This window comes from Oratosquilla oratoria, chromosome 2 (assembly GCF_046742065.1).
Source record: "Oratosquilla oratoria isolate Oo_2021 chromosome 2, ASM4674206v1, whole genome shotgun sequence".
Classification (NCBI taxonomy): Eukaryota; Metazoa; Arthropoda; class Malacostraca; order Stomatopoda; family Squillidae; genus Oratosquilla; species Oratosquilla oratoria.
This window is the reverse complement of record NC_134778.1, coordinates 74,161,574-74,180,898: the sequence shown is the minus strand read 5'-3', so window position 1 is coordinate 74,180,898 and position 19,325 is coordinate 74,161,574. Positions and strand designations below refer to the sequence as shown.

The following is a 19,325-nucleotide window of genomic DNA, read 5'->3' as shown; positions in this document are numbered from 1 at the left end:
ACGTCACTGCGATGAAAGATGGTGATGAAATTCATTTGTCAACAGAGAGAGGGAGAAAGGATCTGTCACCTCGAGATGACACTCTTCACAATGACCTGGCTGACGATGATCACCCTGTGCTTACACAACGTCAGGGATGAACCCGTCCGTCGTCTGAAAGTTTGGACAAGAGGGGGAGGATTGGGAGAGGGTCCGGATCGACTGTTTATAAATCTTTTTCCACCATTGGGAGTGCATGTCTCATTTATTTATTTATTCGTTTGTTTATTCATGTACATATTTATGTATGTATTCATGTGCCTATTTATGTATTTATTTATTTCACCGTTTATTTGTCTATTTAGGGGGCAGATGAAATAAACTGGATGTCAAGGAAACCAGAGAACCTTTTTAAATGGGCCTCACCATTTCAACTGCTACAAACACTTTTTTCTGTGTAATGCAACTACAATTTAAAACTTTAAAATACTTCGGGGAAGATTCGAAAGTAAAAGGGATTTCAAACAGGAGTTGATCGGGACCTTTGTAGTGATTCTGTTCCCTCAGAGACGAATAGAATTGTTAGGCGTTAGCCAGAATCAAGTCTGCCAAGGACACCACCGCTGGGTCGAAGGAGCTCGAAGCGGGAAACGGTCTGAGATGGCAGAGATTATAGATAAGGCGTTCCTCAAGGAGTGCCACAATACCTCCCATGGGAGGTATCCAACAAGGCATCCCGGAAAATACTAAGTTAATATTTTGTGTAAGATTTATAGATTATTCATCTATCTACTGAAAATTAAAATAAACAGGAATCCCTAGACTTCAGCTGTTTGTTCATAGCCATCTTGTTCTCTCTCTCTCTCTCTCTGTCTCTCTCTTTACAGTAAATTAAAAGTTAAAGGTCGGGAGATGTTGACTAATATTGGAGAGGGGTTATCAGGTTGACTTAAAGTTGAACCTTGGGGTATCGGGGCTGAAAAACTAACGACTGGTGTGGAGGGTAAAGAGAGACGGGGAAGACCGAGATCAAGGTGACAGAGGAGGCAGGGGAGGAGGTTGAAACGATGTCGGGTGCAAAACAGATAGGGAGAAGTGGCGGAGAGGGATATTTTTATTTTGTCATAATATCACAGAGAATAGGAAGGAGATAACGTGGAAGGTAAATATGAAGGATATGGCTACAAGAAGGGTCGTTTTAAATGGACAGTGCGTTAGTTCTTACCTGGCTGTGAAGATCTGGATTTGTTTCCCGAAAGATTTGGAATGTATTTTCTAGTGATTTATAATGTATTATTGGTCCTTTGACTTGATTACATTACCTTGTAGGGATGAAAGGATTTGCTTTTCTAATTACCTGAAGTTTTAGAATGTATTTCCTAGTTGTCAGTAAAATAGTTTTTAACCGTGGATTCCATTGCATTGTTACAAGATAATTTTGAAACAACTTTGTGAATTACACTTCGTCAAAATAGGAGGCGCAAGATTGGTTTGTTTGTTTGAAATGAGTACAAAAAGAAAATAATTGTTGACTTATGTATGTATAGAAGCTGAGAAAATGACTGCAGATTATATTACGAAGGAAGAAAAAATAGCATAGTATGGATCAGCTTCCGTAAGGAGAATTGAGTGAGCGAAAGAGAAAGCTTAGGATTTTAATTAACATCCTTTTTTTTTTTTTTTTTGAATGAGAGGGTGAAGAGATTGGTTCCGTCTTCCCCCTCCGTTTATGGTTTGTGTGTGTGTGTGTGTGTCCTGTCTGCTGCTGAGACTCCTCTGAAAACCCGTCTTAGCGAGAAGAAAAGTGAAGAACAGCTGCCCAGGATGTAACACTTCACCCCATACCATACAACACATAATGGAAGACTGCATTATACACAATCATGCACGCAAACAACACAACATACGCTCTATAAAGGATTTGTGGGAAAACCCAGTTTCGGCTATGGCATTCCTTGGGGAGACGGGACTGCTCGGACAGACAGTCTAGGGAACGACAACAACAACAACAACAACAACAACGCTCATCTTTAAGCTGGCCAGTTTCAGCGACATTTCATGAGAATAATATAACGCCGTGCAAGAAGGGCACATGGAGGGAGAGAGAGAGAGAGAGAGAGGTGGAGGCAAAGTATGCATATGTGAGGGATCTACACTACACATTCTACCCATTTTTCTTGTGATTCTTTTCTACACACACACACACACACACACACACACACACACACACACACACACACACACACACACACACACACACACATACACACACACTATTTGTCTTGCACACAGAAAAATGTTTCTTCAATCAAAGACAGTATTTTTGTATCCATGTCTTCCCTCGTCACTACGTGTATGTATGATTCACCATGGTCTTGGATCACGTGTTGGACTCGTGATCGACAGCTATTACCCTCCCGGTTGGGAGCTCATATATGCCCGATCTATGGGTAATGCTGTGACCTGACACACGCACACACACCCAACTCCTTGCCCACGTGAGTTGGAGTGCCGGCTTGCAGTGCAGTTATGCTGAATTTATGATCGGAAAAAAAAACGAAAAACGACGGCTGAGATAGAATTTCAACCTCAAACTGAAGCAAACATTTCACCTTTTGATGTGTACGTATTGTTGTACTTGTTTCTGGTGACGCCAGGCGATTTTTTTTCGGCTGAAGAAGCTCCCATATAGATGCATAAATGCGTGGAATAGCATAGGAGACATAGCCCAAGCACAAATAATACATGTGTTCATATCTATATGTGATGATTGGAAGTCAAGGATATAGATTTGGTTGGAACTATAATTGAATTTGAGGCGAAGTAGGACCAACATTGGAGTACTATAAGAGACGGGACCTTACGAGGGTTGTTCATTTCCTGTATATTACAATTAGGTAAATACAATTAGGTAAACACACATACACACACACACACACACACACGCATACACATACACACACACACACACACAGACACACACACACACACACACACACACATATATATATATATATATATATAGATATAAATACACACATACATATACATATATATACATTATATATATATAAATACACACATACATATACATTATATATATATATATATATATATCAAGCGAATTGAATATTTTAATACATTGATAAGATAGACTGATTATCCCACTATCGGAGTAAAGAAAGTTATTTGTGTGTGTGTGTGTGTGTGTGTGTGTCGCTCGTATCATATGTATTTGTGTTGGAATGAGGAATAGGCATTCACCAGTACAACAGAGTCATTTCAAGTTTATTTTCCGTTTGATTTTGAGCGTGAAATTAAACTTTGTTCTGTCTCCACATGAGACGATGAGATACATCAAAATTGCAACGGAATGAAGTTCAGCAATTTGCTAACTCATTGATCACTGAACGTAATGACGTGTTTTGTTTGTTCTTGGCATTTATGTGTATATTTATTTGCACACATTTATTCATGCTTTCCTTGTTCGGTGTTTTTATAGATTTATTTACTATTGTTGTTGTTTTTGTCTGTTTGTGTATGTATTTATTTGTCTATGAGTGCCCTTGCCAAACGTACTTGTCGACGACATCGACGGTTGGTCAAACTTTTTGCCAAATGCGTCGTCGCATGTGACATATCCCAACCTCGTTTCAGTTCAGGGATCTACTCATCTGAATAAGATTGCTCAGTTCTCCCTCAGCTAAATTAAGTCATCTGGCGACAACAAGAATAGATATATATTTCGTCAGTGGTGCTTAAAAAAAACCTGGTGACATTAGTCGACTTCAAAGAAACCCTTTGATTCCTCTTCCAGACAGAGTTATTAATTTAAGAATTTGATTCTGGTTAACGGTAGACGACTTTGTGTTCGAGTACCATTACAGAGCCGTACCTCCCCTTCACATTCAAACTTGGGTACTACCCCTGGCAATATATATATATATATATATATATATATATATGTATATATGTATACATGTATATGTATATATATATAAATATACATATATATATATATATACACATATATCTATACTGTATATACATATATATATATATAGATATATGTATGTATATATATGTATATATATATATATATATATATATATATATATATATATATACAGTATATTATATAGTAGATGAATTAATTAAATCAGTAGCGACCGTGTCTTGCTTGTACTAAATATTTCCTTTATCTCTTGCAATACACTGCTTTATGATTTTATTTTATTTTTATTTTTTAATAAGACAGAAGATCGTCGGACATTTTGGACCTAGATTCTCCTGGACGTCTTCTGACCGGGCACGACCACCCTCATGGAGGCAAGCGTTACAATGTGTTAGGTATAAAAGGTTTAGCTATCTCGCCAACGCTTCAGAAAGGACACTTAAGCTGTGTACGCGAAAGTATCGCAAGTGTAATCGTCGTCTCTATCTTGCGGTATGTACTTACGCCCTTCTCACTCCTGCGGTTTGAACCGCGGCGGTTCAATTGCAATGTAAGTCAATGAAGGCATTCACACACAACCGCGAAGTTTTTCCTTGACTGTGCGCTACCGCCACGGTTTCCGCGCGGTTCAAACCGCTAGTGTAAATAGGGCCTAATGATGGAGTTTCTCCTGGTGTCGAATCGTGTTCAAGTTGGATGTTGAAGGCGAATATTGTATTTAATTTTTTCTGTTATCTTATTTTATCTTATTTAATTTTATTCTCATTTAATTAATAGATTAATTAATATATTTTTATAGAATTGTTGTTTATTTATTTTTTGTTTATTTGTTTATATATTTATTTGTTTTTGCGACGTTTTGTTGGTAAGAATGTCGTGGATGTTTCACCATCATCCCGGATAACGTGCTGAGCTTGTGATCGACAGTTTTCACTCTCCCGGATGAAAGCTCAGACCTCATATAATCCGATGTATCTGTGACTTCAAATACACCACACTTCCACCTTTTTTTCCTCAAGGGGGACAGTAACGGCCTGCAATGTTGGCAAGGTTCCCACGCCTTGAGCGGGGCGCGATCTCGGTACGGTAGCGTGGCAGCCCGCGACGCTAACCACTAAGCGTGTACCGGAACAAAATACCTCGTGAGCGTCGCTGCGATGCTGGTGTGGGTTCGAGTCTGTCACATGACTTCACTCGGGAGGGCAGTAAACGATCTTGAATGGCATCTCCAAGTGTTCAAGAGCGTTTCGAGGACGGGCGAGGTATGTGCACAGATTCCTTGAGCTTATATCAACTGAATAAAATCGACAGCTAGAATGAACACTGAAAATCGCAAAACGAAAGCGAAAATGTTTATACAAACGCTAATTTTATTATACATTTTTATTAACTCACCACACTAGTTAAAGGAATACTTCTCAGAATTCTAAGCACTATAGTATTTTGCAATGTGAAAACATTCTGCAACGCATTTTCACAATAGAAAGAAAATAACAAGATAAACGGATCTCTATCTTGGTTACCAGTTCCAACGGGGGGGAAATAAAATAAAAATTGAAAACCGGACTTCCCACGCTTTGTGGCCTATTCACAGGAACCTGAACCTTTACAGCTACGAGATCTCAGGCGAGGTCTTGGGCGCGCCTCGATGGCCCCTTGGGTGCTTGTGTTGATTACATAATATACACCGAAGTGCAGTCGTCCCCCTCCACTTCTCAACGGGGCATAAGTTCGTATGCGTGCACTACATTGCCACGCTGCTATTGGCCCGTTTCCCCCCACGTTGATGTTGCCATAACTGAATAAAACGGTCTATTAAGTTATTAGGCAGTATGAAGTGTGTAAAGGAAGTCGCAGTGACGCCTCGCCTAGTTGAAATTGCGTGGCGAAGGTTAGAACATTGTGTGAAAACATCGCCAGAGTTGTTTGGTGACAGACGATTCCATTCGTCTGTCGTAGACCTGTGTACAGATTTTATTGTGACAAATAACAGAGTACTTTATTCGATATATATGTTACTGCAGTTAAAAAGTCATTGATGTACTTCATAGATATTTATATTTTTCATTGTGTATAGCATGCAGTAAAATTAATAAAAAGAAAAATTATCACGGGAAATGGCATCACGGGTGGCAGGCGTGCATTCAAGACGACGACGACTTTGACCGAATATTTCCCTGAACGCGGGTCTTTGCAAATGAACGCAGCTCATCGTCGGAGAAGAATGTATTTCTTTTCTACAATGACGCGCCTGACAGCGACCCCGGAGATCATTCTGAGGTTGAGAAATGATCCCCTGACTAGTGTCATTTCTTACGCTGTCAAGGATCTTGTATCTTTGACTTCATAAAGTGGGGCTATCAACATACTACATTATTTTCTTCACATACATCCTAAAATCTGGTGATCTGAAGTAGATGGTCAAATGGATGAATAATATTCACCATGCCCCACATTAAATATTTGTCGTTATTATATGGTATTTGAAAAATTATCTTTCATATAAGAAAGAGCAAAATTCTGCGAGCTTGTATTGGTATTACAAAAGAAAGCGACTTCGCTTTTTCATTTACGACGAATGACAGCACGATTTTTCTTCATTGCTGTTACCAAATACCAAGAATTCCTATAAGCAAGTATAACTTTCGTCCCAGACCATGAGATATCTGTAATTATTATTCATTTCCTTCTATTATCCTGAATACCAGTACTTTGAATCTCTCTTGTTTTTTTTTAATATATACAAAGCTAGGAACCAATTTTGACGTTTTTTATCATTGTTTTTTTTCTCAATCTCATTTGTATTCATCACCTTTTACGGAGACCATACCATTGTTGAACATTCTTATCTATGGTGAATCAGACATTCAGTTCTTCTTGTTTCATCATCTTTTCGTCTACGGAGTCTAAAGACAGTTCTATGTTCGTTGGTAATCTATATATTTCACCCACAATCTTGCTGATATGCTTTTTCAGGTGATAAGCTATCTGTTACCACTCTCGGGTTTCCTCCCCTATTTTTTTTTACATTCCTTTCCCATCGTTTCTAGTACTTTGCATTTCTTGACGTTACAGCTAATATTCTACGATTGTATCCATGTGTATATATATATATATATATATATATATATATATGTATATATATATATATGTATATATATATGTATATGTATATGTATATGTATATATTGAATTAAATTTGACCGCAGCTTGGGCTAGAATCAACTTCTTGTTGATAGACTCAAGTTTTCTAATCAGAGATCTCGGCTCATCGGGGAGGCGGAATAAAATACTACCGTACGACGTTTCGCTCATCTTTGAGCATTTTCAAGTACAAAATATATTTGGTACAAAGCTGTTACAGTTTAAATACAACTAAAGTGGTAATTGGGAGAGGTTATCGTTTAAAAACAAACTAAAGTGGTAATTGGGAGAGGTCACAATAAATATGGGGGATTTTGTCTAAGGGTGGACTCAGTGGGAATCTGTCCCTTGTGATTCTTGTGTTGCTTGTAGTGTGTGCCTTATGTCCGGGGGCTGACTTGGTGATATTCTGTCAAATCTTCTTTTGGAGTTGATTGTGGTGGTGAATGAGTGTCCATGTAGAGTAGCCAGAGCCAGTAGGGTCATGATGAAAGAGTATTGAAGGAAATAGTTGAACGTGGAACCCGTCCCATAGACCCCGAGGACAAGTTGGAGCTCCGTATTTTCTACAAAAACATCAAAACCTCTAACCTCATCCTAAAAAATAACCCTTTCCGTACCCAAAACCTCCTCAAAAGAAGTAAAGTCGTTTACGAATTCATCTGCCCACACGAAGACTGCAAGCTTCGTCCTTCTTCCTATATAGGAATGACGACAACTTCTCTTTCCCGACGCCTCACTTGCCATTTACAGAACGGAGCTCCAAAGAAACACTTTTCTGATACACACTCTACTCTTTTGTCCAGGGAGATCTTGGTCGACAACACGAGGATCCTAGATTCTGCCAATGACAGCCACCGGTTGGAGATTCTAGAGGCCCTTTATATTAAGGGGAAAAAAACCTCTATGAATATACAAAATGGAATGACCCCACTGGCTCTGGCTACTCTAAATGGACACTCATTCACCACCACAATCAACTCCAAAAGAAGATTTGACAGAATATCACCAAGTCAGCCCCCGGACATAAGGCACACACTACAAGCAACACCAGAATCACAAGGGACAGATTCCCACGGAGTCCACCCTTAGACAAATCCCCCATATTTATTGTGACCTCTCCCAATTACCACTTTAGTTTGTTTTTAACTGTAACCTCTCCCAATTACCACTTTAGTTGTATTTAAACTGTAACAGCTTTGTACCAAATATATTTTGTACTTGAAAATGCTCAAAGATGAGCGAAACGTCGTACAGTAGTATTTTATTCCGCCTCCCCGATGAGCCGAGATCTTTGATTAGAAAACTTGAGTCTATCAACAAGAAGTTGATTCTAGCCCAAGCTGCGGTCAAATTTAATTCAACATGTATAAAAGAAGAATTACTGCCCACTTTTACGAATATATATATATATATATATATATATATATATATATATATATATATATATATATATACATATACACATATATATATTGTCAAAATCTTGTAACGGTTTGCAGTCTTTTTAGTTGTTTAATCTTCTCGTTTTCATTGCACCACCTGGAAACTGTTAAGAACATGACTGACCCTTTCCGTGTATATCTACAACTCTTCACAAACAAAAACAAAAATTAACAAATCAATAAATAGAATAAGTTAGATAAATAAAGGCATTAGTAACAAAATATTTTTCATTGTTGTTTGGGTTGACGAATCAGAGGGCGTCTTTACCACATGTGTTTTCAGGAGAGTGCGTGATTCAAGAAAAGTTTTGAATGATGCTAGCAAATATCTCGTTAAATATAAAACTAGCGTAACTCAACCCTACATCTTAAAGTTTTTTAATTGTCGTTAGAGTGTGCTTTTCTTCATCGTGGACTAAATAGTATTAGACAAATTTTGACCAATAATGAATTCTTACTGACGGAAATAGATAAATAGAAGGATGACCAAGTTTAATTAATGAAGGATTAAATACCCAAAGTGGTGCCAAGAAATGATCAGTATTAAGTTTGCTACGTTATTGAATATATATATATATATATATATATATATATATATATACATATATATATATATATAACATATTTTGTTTCTACGATATCCCGCCCCCGAGTTAAACAAAAAAGAAAATGAATGAAAACGGAGAAATAAAATTTGCCTAGGTTATGGCAACTTTCTTGTTATCGTATGCGAGTTCTATTCGCATTGACACATTTTCTTTGATCCAGTGCACATCCCTAACAACCATCTCCGTATTTGTTATTATTGTTCCACTTCTTTCTCCATGTTCATTGTTCTGCTTGTTCTTCCCTTTTCTGTTTTTCTGTATCCTCAATTTTATCTTTTCCTGTTCCAGACTTTTCCTTCAATCCTATTATTCCACCACAAACTCTGATATTATTTTAATTTAATTCCTGTGATTGTGACTGTGTGTACGTGTGTTTGTGTGCATGCATGCGCTCACTCGGATGTGTTAAGTCTATTGTTAATCACGAAATGCTGAGTGCCAGGGACGACACAGCAGAATCTGCAAAGCCCACACACACGCACACACACACACACGCGCGCGCGCGCGCGCGAGATACAAAGACGGGACACTACGAGCATAGCTACCCTTCCAGTAAGATACAACTAGGTAAAGTAGCTAAATATACTCACACGCGCGCACACTCTTACGACTCGATGGTGCGGTTGGTAGAGTCCCTGAGTGTCACTACGGCTGTCCGGGTTCGAATCCTGCCCAGGGCTGAAATAATTTCAGTATCGCTGCGCTTCGAGTCGTTACTCCAACTCTCGTGGGCGGAGAGTTGTGTGTGCGTGTAAGGTCACAGCATTACCCATAGATAGGTCATACGAGTTCTGAGCTCTCTTCCAGGAGGGAAATAGCTGTCGATCACTAGTCCACCACGTGATCCAAAGACCAAGATGAATTCACAGTGGTAACGTTCGCAACCGCTGCTACAGTGGTCCAATTTCGAATCCTGCCTAGGGCTGAAATAATTTCAGTATCGTTGCGTTGCGAGTTGTTACTCCAACTCTCGTGGGAGGGGAGTTGTGTGCATGTAACGTTACAACATTACTCATAGATTAGTCATATATGAACTCAGAGCTCTCTTCCAGGGGGGTAAAAATGTCAGTCACGAGTCTAACACCTGGTCGAAGACAATGGTTAATCACACACACTAGTAAGTAAATGATACCTTTAAATTGCTAAGATCAATAAAATTGGCTTTTACTTACTTGGATGAAGAAATGATAAAGAAAATACTAGTCACACTGATAAGGCCTAAATTAAACTACGCAGCGACACTATGGTCACCTAATACTAAAAAAAAATATAAAGAAAATTGAGAGAATCCTGAGAACAACTACGAAGATGGCCCCAAAACAATCAAAACTACCATATGAAGACAGGTTGTCAAAGCTAGAATTACCGACTCTGGAACAAAGGGGAGAAAGAGGTGACTAGTTGACCACCTACAGAATTATGAGAGGTATAAAAGTCCTTGATAAAGAAGACTTACTAAATTGGGATCAGAGAAACACAAGAGGACACGGAAGGAAGCTCAAAAAGGACAGTTATGGAAGAGATCTGATAAAAGAACAGCTTTCCCCCACATAGTAGTGGATGTATGGAATGTACTAGACAAAACAATAGTGTGTGCAAAAACCACACACGAATTTAAGAGGAAATTAGACATGGCGAGATACAGAGACGGGACCTCACGAGCGTAGCTCCCCTTCCCGTAAGATACATCTAGGTACAACTAGGTAAATGCACACACACACACACACACACACGCGCGCGCGCGCGCACGCACGCACGCACGCACACATACAAACAGTGTGTAGCGCAGTGGTAGTTCCCGGCCGCCACTATGGCGGTCCAGATTCGAATCCCGCCCAGGGCTGAAATAATTTCAGTATCACTGCGCTGCGAGTCGTTACTCCAGCTCTTGTGGGCGGGGAGTTGTGTGTATGTGTGTGCGTGTAAGGTCACAGCATTACCCATAGATCGGTCATATATGAGCTCTCTTCTGGGAGGGAATTAGCTGTCGATCACGATTCCAATACGTGATCCAAGACCATGGTGAATGACACACACACACATACTCGTAGTACGGATATGTCATGGGAAGGAGGAAAATTTTCCTGAGGTAAGAGTGGGTGGGAAAAGAGGCAGGGAGACCGAGAGGGAGAAGGATGGATATTAGGATAATCTTTTTGAAAACAGTTTGGCGGGGGATGAATGGAGGCACCGAGCAAAGTGACGACGACTGGTCAGAAATGCCGAACCCGCATAGAAACGAGAATTGAAAAAATATACGAATATGTATATATATATATATATATATATATATATATATATATATATATATATATATATGTATATACAATGTGCGTGTGTGTATATGCACATACATATATAATTGTGTGTGCAGTATTTACCTTATTGTATTATATGGTGTTGGAGCTATGCTCATGGGTTTGTTCTCTGTGTTTCTATTTGTCAAATTTTCTCTGTTCTTCATTTACAGAGAGCGCCTGAATCATTTTCTTTTGTTCCATAAGTTGACGAATCTATGCGGAAATATGTTTCCTTTAAGTAGTCTAATTTCTTTATTTTCTTGCTGTATCTTCTTTATATTATATGCATACATGCGCATGTGTACCAAGAAAAACTAGTAAGTCCATGTAATATATATTGTATAAACGTGTTTGTATTATATACAGATGTACACATGTGTATGGCTTGGAAGATTTCTGTGCTGAGAAGGGGTGGTTAGCCCAACTATGTGGGAAGAAACTACTTTTATTTTCGGAAAATTATCCACACGCACACACACGTACACACTTCCTAGGGCTACCCTGAAATTTCCATCTGCTATCAATATCTCATTTGTATAATTGAGTTCCTTTCAGCTAATTAAAATCGTTTGGTGTTAGCAAAATCATTGATTATAGGGGTTTGCTTAGAGACAACTCCCCGCAGTTTAGCGGTCTTCATGCTCTGGGATGATTTTATTTTCATCAATTCAGTTACATAATATATGGATAATATTCTGACCACAGCCTACTTACCATATATAAATAGCCGTCATTTCAAAACGTGTATGATACAACCTATGGCGAAAAATATTAACTGAAGTCGTTGTAGAATATTTCCCTCTCGCTTCAAGAAAATAGCTAGACAACTGCCAGAATAAAACACCCAAATTGCAGTAAAACTGTTGTTTAGTAACTAAACTGCGAATAGCGTGGGTGAACAACAATATTATGAATGGAATAATGTTATTGTTTACAGTTACAGCTATGTGCGGATTGTTTTGAACGAAACAAGGATGAGAGTGCTTGCCCTTCGTCCTCCCTCCTCATCCTTTAGTATACTAAAATAGAGCAAGACGTTAGCCGTGATATGTTGAGATAACTCTCATGTAAGAAATAGTTTAAAGTACAAACACTTAGAAAATAGATAAAGTTGTTTTTCTTTTCAGAATACTATAAATCATTAACCCAGGATTACTTTCTAATGCACGTGATTTGTAGCCTGGAAAAGTTTCGTCTGGGAGGAATGATTTTGTTTGAACTCGGCGCGGGCAACTTTAGCCCGAGGCGTAGCATTGCATTGTGGGAATAGGTAGTTGGTTTGTTCGGCCATATTTATGTGGATCTGTGACGAAGGATGGGGATTATTTTTATTAATTTTCAAAGTCGGCAGGCTATCTGATGTCACCATAACAACAAGCAAACCCCATGATTCAATAATGCGACGGAAACACTAGAAAGTAAGTGATAACATGGAGGGGAAAGGAGGGTAATGGGGCCTGCATAGGTGCAGGCACCATACACAAACATCTCAAACTTGTCGGTCATGAAGTTTGACAGGAATTTAATTTAACGAAATAAATCATATTCATCACGATCATCTTAAATACATGGAAATAGGATGGACAAAACATTGCATGGACTATTTCCGTTGAAACCATGGTTGCGAAGCAGGGCATCAGATGGTTGCTTGACAGGTGTGTAAGGTGTTGATCAAGGTAGATTGTATGAGTAATCGCTACTCAACCCCAATATACTTATGGGGCGGATAGTAGGTCCTCATTGCATGCTCAACGCCCTTGTACAATTCCTTCCCCCCTTTAGCATAGGTCGTTGTTACCAATAGAAGAATGAGTGAGTGGAAGTTGGAGGGAAAAGGGTAGGTGCACTGGGTAGATGCAGGATCTTGCCCTTTTTGTCCCTCAGCAGTGACTGTGGGTGGGGTTGGGTTTCTTATCAACATTATGGACCATTCATTTTATCCCCTTATTGTTAGGGATGTGGACGATTCTCCATAGATGGAGACTTTTATAGTGAACAGTTGATATTTTTGGACCAGTACTCACTCTCACTTTGTCATGAGCAGTGAAATAAACTAACTTTCTTTGGTGGCACCCTGCTCATGTCCTACCCAAGTATGTAGTCATTCTTAAGTACAGAGTTAAGAGTAACAAAGTAGCCCAGGGTATTAGCTCAAATTGAAACCTGTAAAGAGGATTAGATAATAGTTGAGAAGAAAATAAGAGAAATGCATAAACACATTCATGTATATAAGTGTATTATGAATATATAACAAAAGTCAACACTAGTAATAATGGGGTATCATACAAATGGATGAAATTTTTAGTGACCTAAAGTGGATGTAAGATGCTTTGTAAGTTGATGTATTAGGACAAGATAACTTGGTAGACTTGCATAAGTAGGTGTTTACTAATACACAAAAGATAGTCCGTAAGAGGGAAACTAAATTCTTGCATTGGGGTACTAGAAAATGGTAATTAGGAATGTAGGATATACTAATTTGAGAAGCTGCCCCATGAAAGGGATGTGATTTAGTTAGTTAGAATTTGTGCCTTTTTCCTTTTATGCAAGGAGGTATTTTCAATTTTCTTTTTTCCTTTGAGAAATTGTTTTTTATATAAGTAAAACCATAGATGTATGACACTCATGTTCCAAATGTCAGGCATTGAAAACTATTGAGCAACAAAAGTTTCATTTCGAAATTTACAATATTCGTCATTGTGAAAACATTTACGTAAGATCTGTAGTGACATATACAACATAGAAGTAGGAAGTTTCTTGATATTAGAAGTACCATACTGTGCCTTATCCATGTTCTTCCATGCTTGGGATAGGACGTGATAAAGTAATGTACCATACTGACAGAAAAGGGTGGTAGTAGAAATATGTGTACATGCAGCTACAGAATATATTTGAGGGAGTATTTATTGTGAGAGGTTAATTTCTGAAGTTGCTTGGAGCATTTGTGGAAAGTGAATTTATAAGTTTTCAAAAAGGCAGGGTGAGAGTAAAAGAGTTAAATAACCCTTTTACACTCACCCTGCCTTTTTGAAAACTATAAATTGACACCATATATTGACTTTTTTTAAATCAATTATACTATATTGTATAATCATTGATTTAAAAAAAATGTCAATATATGGTGATTATGGAGAAAATTTTTGTTTTTACCACATGACTGTTATAGGGAAATAACAGCTGATATTTCATTGAACATGTTCAAATTAGGACAGGTATTGTCAAATATTGCCAAGGGTTTTCAGAATTTTCCATTTAATAGTATTGAATATGGCTACTGGCCCTTGATGTTGGCAGAAATAAAAGATGTATATATTTCTGGCAGAATTTCTTACTAGAAACCACCACAGCAGTGGTGATATTGCATTCAGTTTTGGCTGAAATTAAGCTCGTACCTTATTCAGACCCACCCTGACAGTTCAGTGAAAGGAAAATGGCATTTTCCAGTCATTAGTGGAAGGCAGTGCCACCTAAGATTGTCAGACAGACTATAATCATTGTAAAAATAGCATAATGAAATATGGCTTTGTGACTAGGTCAGTGTGGCTTTATTTATTTTTGTTTATATTATTATTATTATTATTATTATTTTTTTTTTTTTTTTGTATCCTATGTTCCATTGTGCTATGTTCTGAAGTAGTGAAAGATTTATAGATATTTTGATTTTGTTTTGTTTAGAATTTTTTTTTTATAACAATGGTTATCCAAAATCACTTGTTTTTGAGGAAGGCCTGCTGTAGGAGAAGTATTGTTTGGCCACGGAAAGATGGATTGTAACTTGGTTTGCTTAGGCTAGGTGTGTAAAAGTGAAGTGAACAGTTTTCAGTCAGAGAGTGGTTGAATTTAAGGATGGAAATGTCATACTGTGAAATGTGATATTGATGGGGGGAAGGGTATGTTATTATGGTGTCACAGCTGGAACAACCATGACGAGCCCAGCTCTCATCATGTCTTGATGTCACATGAGGCATCTTGTAGTTAATATGCTAAAGATGCCACTTTAATTCCTGCATTCTTATGTGACACTATTGAACAGTTAGCTGCTACCTCAATTTTCCTTGACTGGAAACCTTGCAGCAAGAGAGAATGTGTGTGAGTGTATGAATGTATGTTAGGGAAGGGCTGTTTCTGTATCACTATTCGATAAGGAGTTATCAGTTATCAGCTAGATATGGAAGAGATGTAAAATTAGTGGAAGTTGTTTGGGAAAGTTCTTGATCATGCATGGTCCATCATGTGAACCGTCTCACTTTCTCATAAACACTCATATAGTCCATCCATGCTTATTAGATACTAGTTTTGTATAAAGCACAACAATACAAGGAAAAACTATGAGAAACTATGAAAATACTGAGAAAAAATGAGGATAAAGTGCAGAAACATTACTCAAAGGAAACCACAGACTGTTAAATGTAATTAATGGGACTGGAGCAGTCAGACTTTCAAGTGACCACAGCTTGAATGTTCTACATATATTTGCTTACTTACCTGATTGTGACTCAGTAGAGATATTGGTATTTGATTGATCACTATCCCCTAGATCAGTGGTTCTCAAACTTTACCATGCCAAGGACCCCCCCAGATATTTAAGTCCCATCCGAGGACCCCCAGCCAATCAAAAGTTATTATTACCATACCAAGATACCCATTACATGATTATAATGCAGTAAATTTACTATTTGCATATTCCTACACAAAGAAAGTATAAAAATAAGCATTTAAAATATTTTCAAAATTTTGTCGATTTTCGGTTTAAAAACATTTCCATCTTCAGTTCACACTTTCTGTAAGCATAGAATAAAGCTTGAATGAATATAAATATTAATTAGAAAGAAACAAATGAAATATTATGACATATAAAAATGTAATAGAGAAGTGCTGGCTGATTGCACAACAAAATATCGATATCACCGACACTATAATGACAGAATCAGTTTTGTATATTTTTATAATTATATAGTTTTTTCTGGATTTTTTTATTTTTTTTTTATTGTGTCGCGGACCCCCTAGGACCTTCTCAGGGACCCCCAGGGGTCCGGGGACCCCAGTTTGAGAACCACTGCCCTAGATTGATGGATGACACTGGTGTTGAATTGTTGTGATTTTGTAGAAGCTTGTGCTGCATTGTTAATTACATTATGAATTAACATGTCTAAAAAATTTAAGACCAGTAGTTATCAATGGATGAGTGTAATGAGAAATAGACATTTGAGAATGGATGCTAAGAGGAGATTGAATGAAGGGGTGATTGTGCTGACAGCACTGTATGGGGCAGAAACATGGAACATAAGAGAGGAATAGTTTAAATGTGTTTGAGGTGAAATGCCTGAGAAGTATGGTAGGGGTTACTAGGCTGGATAGAGTGAGAAATGATGAGGTGAGGAGAAGAACGGTGGCAAAAAGGGAGTTGGGAGATAAATGTTGGTAAAAGTAAGGTGATGAGATGTACAAGGGGAAGAGGATGGCAGCTAATTGGAAGTGAGTATAAAGGGAGAAAGACTGGAGGAAGTGGATAGCTTTAAATACTTGGGGGCAAATGTGGCGGGAAAGGGAGGAATGGGCATTAAAAAGTATAATGAGAAATAGACATTTGGGGATCGATACTAAGAGGAGATTGTATGAAGGGGTGATTGTGCTGAAAGCACTGTATGGGGCAGAAACATGGAACATAAGAGAGGAAGAGTATGTATTTACCTAGTTGTATTTTATGGGACGAGAGCTATGCTCGTAGTGACCCGTTTTCATATCTCTCCACATCCAGTTTATTCTTAAAATCATGTATAGTTTTGACACTCACTGTTTCTCCGTTTAGTTTGAGATGAAATTCTGGAGAAGTATGGTAGGGGTTACTAGGCAGGATAGTGTGAGAAATGAGGTGAGGAGGAGAGCGAGGATGGAAAGGGAATTTGGAGATAGTGTTGAAAAAAGAGTATTGGGATGGTTTGGACACATGGAAAGAATGAGTGAAGAAATATTAGTAAAAGAGATATGGAAGGCAGAGATGGAGGGAGTGAACAAGAGGGGATGACCAAGGATGAGATGGATGGATAGGGGTAAAAGGGTTATTGGAAAAGAGTGGAATGTCTGTTGAGGAAGGACAGGAGAAGACAGAAGGTAGGGGTGAATGGAGAATGGTTGTGTATGGATGATGCTGTGATGCATGGAAGGGTGGGGGTGGGGGAGCATGTGTGAATGATATTTTGATGCCACCCGAAGGGATTTCTCCCCATCTTCTCTTTTTCTGCATGAGGGGATGGAAAGGTGGGTGTCAACAATTAAATGAAGCAGCCTTGCTGTGGATGATCTATGTCTTGCTGCATTGCTTCTGACCTAGGGTAGTGGGCAAGATGCAGGGATGTCCCGTTATCTAGGAGGAGCCAAGAAAAGAGGGAGAAAGGTATGGTGAATGGGAGTGGAGTATGTGGGCATGTAATGGGTGGGAATGGATTTATGCTTTTGACTGGCTACCTACCTCATAAGGGGGAAAAAGTCCATGGTATATGTATGTATGTAGTTATCAGGGTCCCATGTCACAGTCCTCCTCTTGCAATCCCAGATTGCCTCAATTCCTTTCAAATTTTGAGTTGTCATATAGTAATTTTTCACACCATTTTTCTTTTGTAATGGTAATTATTGAAACTATGAAACTAAATATGTTAATCAAAATCAAACAAAATAATTCATATTTCAATGGATTATAAATCCTACACATTGTCTATATTTATTTATTTATTTTTTGTATTTATTATTATTATTTTATTTTATTGTTTTATTTTTTCATTGCAAAAACAAAAAAGCATATGTGACTTAAATTGTTAAGTGTTCAGTTTTGAATAACTGTCAATAATCTTGGCACATATTGTATAGTTCACTCTTGGCATCATTAGTGAGCATTTGTGTTGAAATTGTGCTTTCAGTTTTGGTGCTGTTTTCCCATGTAATTAGTTTTTGTTTTGTGCATATGTGTATAAAATGGGGAAGAAACCTCAGATGTCTTGTGATGGTGTGGGAATAGTGTAAATGGACAAGTCGAGTAAGACAATAGAGGTTACAGATTTACAAATATTTGTGACTGGAGAGGCATATCCACTCCTAACCCTCACCCAGGTAATGTAGAGATAAGTTTAAGGATGTAGGAAGGAAAGAGACTAAAGATGAAACAGTGCAAACATGGAAGTGGTGAGGGATTGGGATGAAAGATGACAGGATTTTAAAGAGAATAAAAAAAAGAATTACTAGAAGTAGGTGAGTGAAGTGAAACAATCAAAGGGGGAGAGAAAGATTAATGGCAGGAATGAAAGACAGTTAACAGGAAGTCAGGGTTGCAGTAAGGCAGAAGATTACTTTGAAGAACTACTAAATATGAGTGACATTAAAGAAATTGAAATGTCACTTATGAGGAATGATAAGCAGAAGGAAGGTTGAGCGGGCATATAAGAAAGATGTGAATGATGCAGTGGCAAAGTTGAGACATGGGAAAGCAGTGGGATGGAAGTACGAGATGATTAAGAAAGGGGGCTGTGCAGTAAGAGAGTGGTTAACAAGGATGTATGAATATGTTATAAGGGAAGGAAAACACCCTAGGACTGGAAGAGAGCATGTATCATATATTGCCAATTTATAGGGGAAAAAGAAACTTGAAAGTAAGAACTATAGAGATAAGCCAAAATTATAATGGCTATTGCAAAATTATAACACAGAGAATAATGAGATAAATCAGTCTATTGCCCAAGATTTCTGTAACTGATTAAAGTGACAGGGTTAGTTAATATGTCACTCACAGAAGATTTCTCTGAGTGAAGCCCGAGTTGGGCAGTGTTGGATGAGGTGTTCTGTCATCTGTGTGGTGGCTGCATCTGGGGCTGTTTGATTCTGTGGTCAGTCTGTGGTGGCCTGA

General features: G+C 38.1%; 1 protein-coding gene across 3 annotated transcripts in view; it reads left to right on the top strand.

Moving 5' to 3' along the window:
* Nucleotides 1-12,706: 12,706 nt before the first annotated feature.
* The window catches only part of Rok (Rho associated coiled-coil containing protein kinase), a 91,181-nt gene continuing 84,562 nt past the window's right edge, over nt 12,707-19,325 (top strand). For all 3 annotated transcript variants that reach the window (XM_076210824.1, XM_076210823.1, XM_076210825.1), the window contains exon 1: nt 12,707-12,849. In XM_076210824.1, the coding sequence (XP_076066939.1) occupies nt 12,849 (1 nt within the window). In that variant the 5' untranslated portion in view covers nt 12,707-12,848. The remainder of the gene's footprint in view (nt 12,850-19,325) is intronic.